At 45.9% G+C, this 12,159-nt stretch overlaps 1 protein-coding gene across 2 annotated transcripts; it reads left to right on the forward strand.

Annotated features, from left to right (window-relative positions):
• The first annotated feature begins 238 nt into the window (after positions 1 to 238).
• Positions 239 to 6,487, forward strand: LOC135297495 (ankyrin repeat domain-containing protein 9-like). Of its 2 annotated transcripts, none has more exons than XM_064415118.1 (2): positions 239 to 1,648; positions 5,874 to 6,487. In XM_064415118.1, the coding sequence occupies exons 1-2, from the start codon at positions 776 to 778 to the stop codon at positions 5,880 to 5,882; spliced, it is 882 nt and encodes a 293-aa protein (XP_064271188.1). In that variant the 5' UTR covers positions 239 to 775; the 3' UTR covers positions 5,883 to 6,487. The 2 variants fall into 2 exon arrangements, 1 of the variants encoding a protein (XP_064271188.1); XR_010359477.1 differs by having other exon boundaries at positions 252 to 5,598.
• Positions 6,488 to 12,159: the final 5,672 nt, after the last annotated feature.

Raw genomic sequence — 12,159 nt, forward strand, 5'->3', positions numbered from 1 at the left:
TTAAACCCAGCTTTAAATCTGCTTTATGACTCTGGGCACCGTTACTGCACACACCATTTGACTCTTTTCTCTGCAGAGATTAATGCTGGCATCTTAAACATTACTAATGCCTTATAGACAATCCATTAACATCAGTGTCTCCTAAGTGGCCAGCCATATCATTATTTATAAAATAGGGATCCTTTCCGAGAGCTAGCACTACCAATCCCTTGATTTCCCGAGCATGGAATCATGCCTGTTATCAGCTGTGGAGTATTTTACACTGCTACATATTTTTTACTATATAATGAGCTGCGTGTGTGTGAGTGACATAAAAAAACCCCCATAAAATAGCAGAACATTGCTATTCCACTTGCTGCAGTGTATGAGCTGATCTGGTTAGACACGAAATGCAGACAGAAATCCGCCTCACCTCTCAAGCTAATTTTAGTCTCTCCCTCTGTTCTCTGTGGCTGTGTGTGTATAAAATCACTGGCAGTCTGACAGCGTTTCAGTAACCTGTGCCACGAGCAGAGCGGGATGTACTCACCAACCATCTGCTTGCATGGCACGGGTTAACTGAGCCTGTGGGATTGTGCTTACCTAAACAAAACCACTGCAGTGAGGGGAAAAACAATGAATGGGTGGAGATGATCAGCCCATGCATTCCAGCTAGTGCAGTCCAGGCAGCAATGACAGCCTGAAGGTTGCAGCAGCATCGGGATCAGCATTCCAAGTGCACCAATCTTACAGTCTGGAGTGATTTTACGTGGAGCTGTTCTTTATTTGCTGAGCCATGGCCAGTAACCAGGCCAGCCTGCAGGATGATCAGAGCAGGCACTGCAAGTTCTTATCCTACATGTTCTATCAGGCTGTGAGAGATCACAAGCCTGTGTGGATGCTGGAAGACATGAGAACTATGGAGTATTTTTACTGGGAGGAAAATGCTAGCCTACGAACCTACTCACCTTCAGAAGCCCTTCTCTATGCAGTGGTGCATAATCACCTGCCTTATGCTCAGTATCTGCTGTCTCATTTTCCAGAGGAGGCTCTCAAGGTGCCTGGGGAGCACTTCTGCTATTGCCCATCCTCTGCTCCTCACCTGGCCATGGCGGTCACATATGACAGGAGAGATATCTTGGGACTGATCATCAAAATTGCACACAAGCTCCCCAGCTTGAACTCCTATATCAATAGGGCTGGCTGCTTTCATCTGGAAGATGGGAAAACACCCCTGCACCTTGCCTGCGAACTGCTGAGGTCAGAGACGGTCCTCATCCTCCTCGGGAACGGAGCATCTCCCAGGATAGAGGACAGCAAAGGGCTGACCCCGCTGGACGTCATCCTGGAGCAGATGTGGGACTCCAAAGTCAATGTCGCATCAAAGAAGCTCTGCCTCGACTACCTCTTGCTCTTCATGCCCAACCCACAGTTTAAGATGCGGAAAGTTCTGCAGGAGCATCCAGACCACTGGACAGCTTTGCTGGGAGAAGACAAATTCAACAGCCTGGTGGGGAACACACCTGCTTCTTTATATCTGCAAGCTATGCAAACTATTCTCCAGACTCTTCCCCCTTCCCACTTCCCTAAAAGCATCCAGGAACTACCTATACCTCAGGCACTAAAGCCTTTACCATCCTATGGCAAAAAGCTACCAGCAAAAAACGTGGTAAATGTTTTTCCTTGACTTTATTCAATGGGTCTTGGATTTTCCAAGGCAACTTAGAGGAGCTGGTTATCCACCACCCTCTGCATTTTATTGTGATTTTAGTACTTAACCTATTAAGCTATGCTGGAAAATCCAATATTTTGTGACGAGATTTTAAATGTCTTTTCTAACTGATTGCAGGCACGGCACTTTTAAAGGCAAAAGCCTTCCTTGTTTTCTGTTTTGTTGTGCATGTGAAGGGTTAACTGTAGTTGAGACTGTGTAATATTTGGTTTCTTAGTTGTCAGCTGGTATCAGTGTATCTGAATTCCCAATATGATAACTGTATCCTGTGTAATGCACCTGGGTTAAAAGGAACTACGTACCCAGTGGGATTTTTAAATGGTGTCACTGCTAGAACTGGGAGGAACACCATCCCCTACCAACAAGGTTCAAACATCAAGTTTCCTTTCTAACAATGCTCAAGCATCATTAGTAATAACCACAAAGTGCATGGCTGATGCTGCAGGGATGCAGAGGCAGTTCCTGCAGGATAACTGATCCTATCGAGTTACTTTACAGCAGGTCATGGTGTGGAGGGCATGAGTTCAGAGAGGGGCAGTGTGTATATATTCCTGGGGGATGGGAGATAAAGATCCACAGAATATCTAATGGGAAGCATCCAGTCTCACCTGGGAGCGAGGGGGTTAAAGGCAATCCCAGCCCTGATGCCTCTACAGACTTGTGCAATGGGGAAGGAACCATTTTCCCCGATGTCCAGTAAACAAATGGCAATTGGAGTAGGGACATTGGGAGCCCTATCTTTCACATGTGGCATTATTTCTCCTTGGCCTGTGTTTTGGAACATATCTCTACAGGAGATTAACTGGCTAACTTGATTTCCCTGTGGGTCTCAGAGCCATAGGCATTTGTTACTTATCCTAAGCTGGGGTATGATGTTCTGCTGTTAAAAGCTGTTACTTGTTGTCGGTTAGAGTATTTTTGCCACACAGATCCAGACAGAAATCCTTATTCTGGAAGTTACAAAGTGTTCCCACTAACTGGGCACTGCAGGCAGGGTGAGCTTGCAGAAAGCAGGGCTGGGTCTGGGCAGCTTTCTGGGTAGCTCTGAATCACGCTGCCCTCTCTGCTCAAGGCACTGGTCCTGCTCTCCTGACTGTTCTCAGCATCAATAGAGCAGTGGCAGAATCCCATCTCCCTTTTGGGGACATCCCTTATTTTGGATACCAGTGTTCCCCACTCCTTGTAAGTGCAACTCTCTGTTCTGCTGGAGTAGTACAACTCACTTCCCCTGCCTGCACTGGGCAGCAGTGGAGAACTCACTCTCCTCTTGGGCTGGATTTGGAGCCCAAGGCTGTGGGGGCACAAACCACTTTCCTCAGCAGTAGCTAAGAATGATGTGCAGTCAAATCTCAATTACTTTGTGCAAAAATGGCTCATGTTTCACCTGGCTAATTCCCTGCCTGAACCAAGGAGGCTGTGCTGGACCTGTTCCTGTCTTTCTGTCAGTGCAGGGAGCACTTCCATTTAGTTTCCCTCTGCATGGGCTACCTCCTGTGTGCCAGGACACTGGCAATGCCAGCCATGGCCAGGTGGAGATTTACTATGTGGCTGCAGAACATGCCACCCACAGCCACCTGGACCATCCTTTCTGAGACACTGGGATGCTCCTCCCAGCCATCTCCTCCCGCATGCTGTGGGAGGACCTCAGTGCCACCTGTGCTAGGCCAGGTGAATGAGAAGCCTTACTTGTGAGGTGGAGAAAATGTCAGCCCAGCCCTAAAAGTGGCAAGCAGGCCATGAAGGGGTTAACCCTTCTCCTGAAATCCCACATCTCTGGTGCTGCAGTGTCCCTCCACTCCTGCCCCCGGGGACTTAAATGTCCTTCTCCATCTGTGTCTATTCCTCCTTGTTCGATGGGGAAGGCTGCAAATGGGGAAATGCAGGGTCAGCGTTGGGTGAGAGTTTTGGGGGAAGCCTGTGCTTGCTCGACTGCAGACAGAAGCTGTCACGGCTTGGGAAGCAAAGCAGAGCCCAAGGCAGATTTGCATTATAAGCAGTGGCTCAGCTGCTTCTGCCAAGCCCTCAGGCTCCTCAGCACTGGCACATACTCCCCCCAAAACCCGGAGCTGGAGGCAGAGGACAGAGAGGCTCTCGCTGCCCATGGCTGCCTAGAGTGACTGTGCAGAGCACAGCCCCTGTGGCACCCCAGGAGTCCCGAGGAGCAGGATTGGGTTTGTTCCCAGCAGCACTGCGGTATCTCGTCCGGATGTTGGTGGGTGAGAGGCGGAGGAGGCTGGTGAAGGGTATTATTAGAATAGTAATTAGGTCCTGGAAGCAGAGATCCCAGGAAAGGAGGAAATGGAGATCATTCAGTGCTATTGCACTGGCTCGAAACCATGTGAGTTTCAGTGCTGTGAAGAATTTCAGAAAAGACAGGAGGGAGGGGAGGATTGTTCATCTTACAAATCCAAGGAGGCAGGTAGGGACTGTTGGCATTAATGCCAGCACTTTCTATTAAGGCAGGAGGCCACGCTCAGAGAACCAGAGCAGTGAGCAAGTGAGTGTGAAATGGTGCAGGGGTCTCTTGTTGGCTGCAATAGTTGTGGATCAATGCAGAGGTCAGGAATCAGGCACTTTATGGGTGGGTTTGTAGCAGACAGCAGGATGCTTGTGTACATGTATGTTCATGTGGGAGGCTCCCCTCAATCCACCTGCCAAGAGAGATAGAAGGTGAATTGTCTCAAATAGTTTCTTTCTGGGACATTCCTGTGTCTGGTGCCCCAACCTGGAAGAAAGCTGCTGGTCTACTGTTGGCCAACATGTAAAAATTCTGGTGTGTCCAGCCAGAGTATAACAGGCAAGTACCTGCACAGGAAAGGTCACTCCACAGCCCCCTCATTTCTCCTTTTCTTCACCATTTTAGCAAGAGATTGAGCACCAGCTGGTCCTCAATCCCATCAGGACTCCCATGTGCAGTCCCAGTCAGACAAAGTTTAGGGTCATTAGCACTGTGGTGACAACTCTTTCCATTGCCTGTAGCAATGTGACAGCAGGATGGGCACTCCTGCTGGAATAGGGGAATCTTCTCCCCAGACTCTTCTTATATTGTGGTGATCTGCCTGTTAGTTTGAGATCCCATTCATCTTTTTTGTCAATACAGTGACATTACATCAGATATGGCCAAATCTACCTCAGCCCCATCTGTGTTGGCTTTTTCTCTCCATTCTTTCCAAGCCAGGTCATTAGCAAAAGTAAACTCAAAAATATTTTGCAATATTTTCCTGCAACCTGACCATCTTGAAAAATCCCTGTGCTTGCATGGCAAATATGTTGGTGACTTTGTTAATCAAAAAGGGTGCTGGGTGCTGTGTGGTGATGTTTACATTCTGCATATCTGCACACTGAGTAAGTGTCGCTCAGACCTGTATTTCTGAACTTGGGAAAAAGAATAAACACAAGAGAGAAACAGGGAGAGGGTAAAGTCTTTTCTGATCTTTCGATTTAGGTTGGTTCTGTAAGTTACATCTCTTTAATTTCAATTTTGATGAGTAACATTGTAAGGATCTGAATTGTCTGTATGCGCGAGCTTTTGGTTTTGGTGAGAAGCACTTCAGTGAGTGCAGTGGGGTGGTGTGAGTGAGTGAGTGAGTGAGAGAGTGAGTCAGTGAGTGAGTGAGTGAGTGAGTGAGTGAGTGAGTGAGTGAGTGAGTGAGTGAAAACGTGCAGGTGTGTGTGTGCACTGTGTGAGTGCCTGCCCTCTTGCCATATGTGTCTGCCTGCCCTCTCATCGCACACGCGTGAGTGTCTGCCTGCCCTCTCCTGGCAAATCCGCAACCGACCGGCAGCTCCCACCGCTGCCCTCCTCGCACCAGCAGTGAGCCATGCCCTTCGGAAGCAGCCTTTTCACGCGGTCAGTGTGTGTGTCCCAGGCCCTGTGCTGCTGACAGGTAAGGACATTTCTTCTCTTGGAAAGAGGCAGCAGTTTTGCTCTTGAAATGGGTGTTTTATTTCCGAACACCAAGCACAAGGGCTTCTGCTTGCTGGCAGCTACAATCATCCAGCAAAGGGTTTGTGATGCTGGCCACACTTTATTCTAGAACACATTAAAAAAATATAAAGTCTCTTAAATGTACATCTTTGTCTTTCTTTTTTTTTTCTGGGATGCCAGCAAAATTCAGCCACCTATGACTTCTTAACCCTGTGCTTCTGTCTATTTCTGCAGCATCATTAGCAGGAAGGACAGGCCAGATTCTGACCTCAATTACACCTGCCTGCACCTGAAGTAACACTTTTTAAGTTGGTTCCATCACTACAGATGTTTGTTGGTCTAAAGGAAAACAAACTGTTTGTGCATTTGTGTACTTCAAGGCTCCATAACTTTAGCATACGAAGAAATGTGACACTTAATCTCTGAAAACATTTTTTACATTTTTTGTACTCTGAATGTATATAGATATATATTTTCCATCTCTAAAATCAACGGCATTTCCCTGTTCCCAGTTCCCTTTGCGTTTCTGGAATCAGCATAGCAGTGACAGATGCTGTTGGTCACTTATTAAGACTGAATGTTGCCATTCCCAAGTACAAATGAATGTTCATTGTATGATACAACTTTCTTATAAAGCCATACTTTTGTAATTTTGGTTTCTCTTTTTTAAGGGGGGAAGAATCTTACCCATAATTGTGTTTGCACATTACTCGCTGCATGAGTAAAGGTAAAACAATTGTAACTTGCTGGAATAAACTATATATACATAGCCTAATATAATTATGTACACTAGCTGTGAAAATAATTCAGTCTTGATTGTATTAATATAATAAACTTGAAATATAAAATTGATGTGTCTTTTATTAGCCAACTGGTCAAAACCACCCACGAGTATCTGTTGCTTTTGCTTTGGCTTATCCTATTGTTTGATGATTTCATTCTGACTGCTGAGCCATTGTCTCAAAAAATGTGTTCTGACGAAAATAATATTTCCCTTCATAGGCTTACAGTAGCTGACTGTGCTGTCAGAGGATGACCTCAAGTGATGAGGTGAACCCACACTTCACAGATCTGCTGAAAGGTGGTGATAAATCAGAAGGTGGGGCTCAACAGGGGTTGAATGGTAATTGGTTTCAGAGATTTTAATTTCTTAGGTTTGACTTCAGCTTATGCAGCTGTTTCCCATGAACATAAGAGTGCTGGTATCCTGCTTTCCTCCTCTAGTTTGTGCACCATCAACCAGCTCCTTTCCTTCCTCAGCTTTTTCTGTGTAGAGGAAGATGCCCTGGCAAGGCTTCCAGCACCAACCTCTCCTGTAGGCTCAGCTGAAGGTCTTCAGGCAGATGAGCACCTCTCACCCTCTGTGCTCTCCATGGGGTAAGGATTCACCAGATTCTGTGCCAAAACCTGAACCTTCCAGATCCTCCTCTGCTCTGATAAAAACAGCTACCCAAAGTGTTTCAGGTGATGGGTAGCTGGTTTGGATAATGAGGATGATAATGATAATCACAGGGTGTAGACTCCACTGTCAACTGTACCCACAGATCTCCTCGAGGCGCATTAGTACATGTGAGCTATAACCAAGAGATGATTCTTTTGAGTCTGTGCTTGCATAGTATGTTACTGGTTTCATGGAAAAATGCAGAGAGGGAAGTTTCACTGGTCTCATTTAAAGAAGATGAAGACTATGTCCTTGCCTTCATAGCAGAAGATTTATCCTTAACAACTTCAGCACAAGAATGTGGTCCCCAAAGATGTAGTTTTCTGGCTTATTTCCTTCCATGTTTCCTGTGTTTGAGGAAGGGAATCTGATTTAGTTTCTCTCGTGCCCTGGCATCTCAGCTGGGGCTGACCATTAGGGAGCTCCAGGTGACGTGTCCCTCAGAGGCAGTCTCATGTAGGTATCGAGTTTTTACAACTGTAGCTAGTTGGAGCCCACACACCAGCAGGCAGCAAGACAGGGATTTAAATAGAGAAATTTAAAGGGTATATTCCCTTGCGTGGGGGGAAACACTGTCACAAGCAGATGATGCACTGAGCGAAATCCTGCCCACGCCTCATTTACTTGGGTGCACTCCCTGAGTGAGTCACCCCAAAAGCAGCTGACAGGTTTGGCATATCCCACATTGTCCCGTGTCTCCCTGGCCACACAGCAGCAATGCCTTGGGGGAGCATGCTCTGCCTTCTGCTGCACCACCACTCTCAGCTGCTGACATGGATGGCCACCAGGCTCCAGCTCCCAAGATGCCTGCCTTTGTCTCCAGCCCTTTGGGAGCTGCTCTGAAGCCAAGAAGCCAGATTTCTCCAAGGGTGACTCCTAAGCAGTGCTTGGTCTGGAAAATCAGCCATAATTTTTTTTCTAGTAAAATGTGTGCGCATTTTGCTATGGATTTGCTGCATGAAGGAGAAGTTTATTGCTGGTAGGAAGGCTTCTGGTGAATTTAATGAGTTTGTAGAGATAAGAGAGCTGTGCTCTGTACACCAGCTCTGCCCACCCACACAGATCCCCGAGGAGAACAGTGAGGAGGAGGAATGATTATCACAGAGTTGTCAGACTCATGTAAGAAAACCTGGGAGGAAGAATGGGAAGAAAAGGGTTGGGAGAGGCTGTATGGCAAGATGCCTTGTGGGAAGCAGATCCCACAGCTGAACAGAAATAGGGAAAATAGTCTGGAGAATCCCAAACCACAGTACAAGCTATGAGAAACGCAGAAACCTCCCCCTACCACTTTCTCATGGAGCTTGGCTTCAGGGTCACAGAGAATATCAGGATGATAAAGAAGAGGCTGACAAGCATTAGAAAAGAAAATAATCACTAGAACTGACTGGGAATTGATGTTTCTATTTTACCAAAACCAACAATATTGCAAAATACGCTTCTGTTCTAATTCAAAATGAAAATTCAAACTATCAAAACCAGTTTTACAAGGAAGAAAACTGATTCAGATCTATCAATATAATTCTTAAAGAATAGTAAAATTTTGATAATGTAATACCTGGCTTTTTATTTTTAACAGTGTTAAAGCACTAAAAAAGAATCAAAATATTATAAAAATACCCCACTTTGTTTGACAGCTGAAAGTCATTGTTCAGATTCTCCTGTACCAGAATTTTTGTCAAAATAGGAACATAGAGCCCATGGTACTGAGTGCTCCCTGCATCATGTCGTGTCTCCAGCACTGGCAATGGGAGCAGCCAGGTGAGCAGAGCACCTCTGTCTGGCTACTTTCAGCAATACATTCCCTACTTAATTGCCTCAGTTCCCACAGCTGTTGGATTGGAGATATTGGAGGCTGTACCCTTGCCTAGTCCTTCAGAGTATTCATCTTTTGACCTAGTGTCCCAAATTCATCTAGTTCTTTACTGAGCCTGTTGATACAGTCACATCCATGACTTCCTACGGCAGCAGTTTATATTTATCTGCACCCAAGCTCACCTGCCACCTCTTTTTCCTACTCGGTTTAGTGGGGTCCTTCAGGTGCCTCTGTGTGGTGTTTGGATACCTGGAAAACTCCAGCAGCACTGTGAACACTCCTCACTCCTTTCTCCGGTCACAAGTTATATACTAAACGAAACTGGTTCCCGCACCAATCTCCAGGGCAGCCCACTGCTGCCATTCTGTAACCAGCTTTCACTGCATGAAATTACTCCTGTGACCCCACAACAGCTTCATTTTAAAAAATAATCTTTGGTGTGTAACTTGCCCACAGGTTTTTGTGAATCCAGGTACCTTATGTTCACCTGATCTCTCCTTTATCCTCTGTCCTTTTGAGTGAGGTAAGTAATTTACAAACGATTCAATTTTTATGAATGTAATCTTTGCAGTAAAATCTGTTCTGACAGGAGATGGCAGAATTAAAAACCTTTGTCCATTGGAAGGACCTAAAGATTTTTATGGATTGTGCAAAGTCTGCTTACAGAAGTACAGCCCATTGGTATGATTCTTGGAACTGTCCTGTGCAGGACCAGGAGTTGGACTCAATGATTCTTGTGGCTCCCTTCCAACTCAGAATATTCTTTGTTTCAGTGATTCTGTAAAACACTTTGCCTTGAGATTGTAGGGAATTCCAGATGGTATTTCTTTAAAACTGTCTTATAATTTTGAGGCTTTGACTGAAGCTGAAAATGAGCAACTATAGGACAAAAATCTCTGGTCTTCTGCCTGGAAGGTGTTAGGGAGTGACACTGTAAGCAGACTCTCCTTCTGAGTTTACAGATCCTAGTGAGAGACTATTTTCAGCTGTGATGCATATATTTGCAGACACTAAACTTCTCACTGATAGAGGTGATTGCTTGATCAAATGGGGTTTTTTATGGGACTCCTCCCGTGGGTAGAACTGAGCTTCACTGATAGCTACAGGCTTTGGATTACTCCTCTACCAGCCTGCCGAGCCCAGCATGGTGACAGACAGAGATAAAATTACATTCCATGTATAATTTGGGATTTCATGAAAGGAAAGCCAAAATGTTAGGAAGAAAGAGCTCTGTCTAAATTTGGTTTCTGCTTAGAGGTGTGTTCCCTAAACACTCAGAACACATATGCTTACTTAAGCTCACTCAGATCTGGTGAGCTTCAGGGAAGCGTAAGGTATGGCAAGTAACCCAAATTTGGGATCAGGAAGGCTGAGAGTAGCTTTCCCACAAAATTACCCAGCTCTTCTTTTGCAGAATTAACAGATTCTAGCAGTAGATTGGTGCTTTGTGTTCTCTGGAAAACATGAACCGGGTTTCAAAATGTCTCAGTTCTGCCCTGACACACATGATCATCATCTCCTCAAGGGAAAAACATCACTAAAATGACAAAGTCCAAACCTAGACCTGTCCATGCCCTTTCTTATTCCCCCTTTGCAGAGATTTAGACCTGGGGAGCCCCATCCATCATGGCCTGGTCCTTTGCCCCCACTGCCTTGGAGGGGATGAACACACAAATTTCAAGCTGTAAAATGACTGCACACGATACACAGCATACAGCACGAATTTACATGTAAGCACCACAGGAGATGTGAAAGAAGAGGCCCTTCATGAGTCTTACTTATTTTTAGAGTGAAAAACCTCTGTCTCAGCCAGGCAGGAGTCCATGACTAACATCCCAGTTCCTTACTGGTGCCAGCCTGACAGGTTTTGCTGAGCTATGTGTCAGTACAGCTCTTTGCCTTTAGGATAGGTCAGACTTTAAACAGGAAACTTCAGTTTTACTTTTTAGTAGCAACTGCTTTTACTAGGTGTGGACCTTTATACCATCCTCAATCAAATCTAGAAACTGCTCAGCCTGGAAGAGCTGCTAATGAATATGCTCTTACCAGCTGAAAAGAAGAGAAAAAAAGGAATGTATTTTAAAATTAAAGCCCTGTGTTTAAATTTTACATTTCAAATGCTTTAAGTGTTTTTTTTTCCCTTCTTTTATTTCTGTGGTGTTGTCTGAAAAGCCAGTTTGCTTGGCTATTGTAAGCTTCACTGCTTGGCTCCCTGTGTTTTCAGTCAGTCCTCAAATTACCACAACTTTGAAGTGGATCCATCTTCCAAAGGGACACCTTTTCTTCCTCCTCTCCTCAGCACCAGTAGCACATGAGCCCTGTGGGACTTTTGAACTCAAATAACACCGTTATTAGAAGAGAAAATAGAGATGCTAACTCATAAAATAAGGAAACTCAGCTGGACAGGGCCGGATAGGAATAAAAATTAATTATCAGCAGCCTTCCTTTCTTCTAGGGGTGTCCTGGCTTGTTGGCTGCCTGAGCTGCGGAGAAGTAAAACCAGCTCCTTACACCTGTGCAGGCGCTACAGGTGATCATTTCCGCACATCCCGGTTGTCTTGCTTTGGGTTTGTTTTCTTATTTTTTGACGACTTTTCTTACTTTCCACCATCGGCCGCCAGGTGGAACCACCTCCCTTCGGCTGCCTTCGTGAGGGACTGCCGGTCTGTGAGGGACCCCCGGGACGTGAGGGACCCCGGAGGTTCTGAGGGACCCCCGGCCGTGAGGGACCCTGGAGGCTCTGAGGGACCCCTGGGCTGTGAGGGACCCCCGTGCCTTGAGGGATCCTGGAGGCTCTGAGGGACCCCCGGGCTCTGAGGGACCCCCGGGCCGTGAGGGACCCCGGAGGCTCTGAGGGACACCCGGCCGTGAGGATGCTACAAAACGTGGAATATGCAAAAATTTCCTTGAGAAAGGACGTTCTTTGGTGTTTGATCTTCGTGTGCTTTTCAGCCTAATCAGCAGGGAAGGAGATTTTAGAAAGAGCAGCTAACGAGCAATCTCTGAGTGATGTGCAGGTGTTAGAAAGACAAATTACTTGTTGGTGGAGTTGCCTTGTTAAGGTTTAGGGCTCCAGGTGTTTCAGTGATCTCCCACTTCGGGGGAGGTTAACAAAGCTTGGGGAGAAGGATGTGCAGCTGATAGTGGACACAAAGAATGCAGAATTTATGGGCCACAAGGACATTTGGCAGGACCCCAAAGAGGGGGAAGAAACTAATAAACACAGCTCAGCAATTGTGCTGAACCAGCTCCAATTGGATAAAATG

This window comes from Passer domesticus, chromosome 3 (genome assembly GCF_036417665.1).
Source record: "Passer domesticus isolate bPasDom1 chromosome 3, bPasDom1.hap1, whole genome shotgun sequence".
Taxonomy (NCBI): Eukaryota; Metazoa; Chordata; class Aves; order Passeriformes; family Passeridae; genus Passer; species Passer domesticus.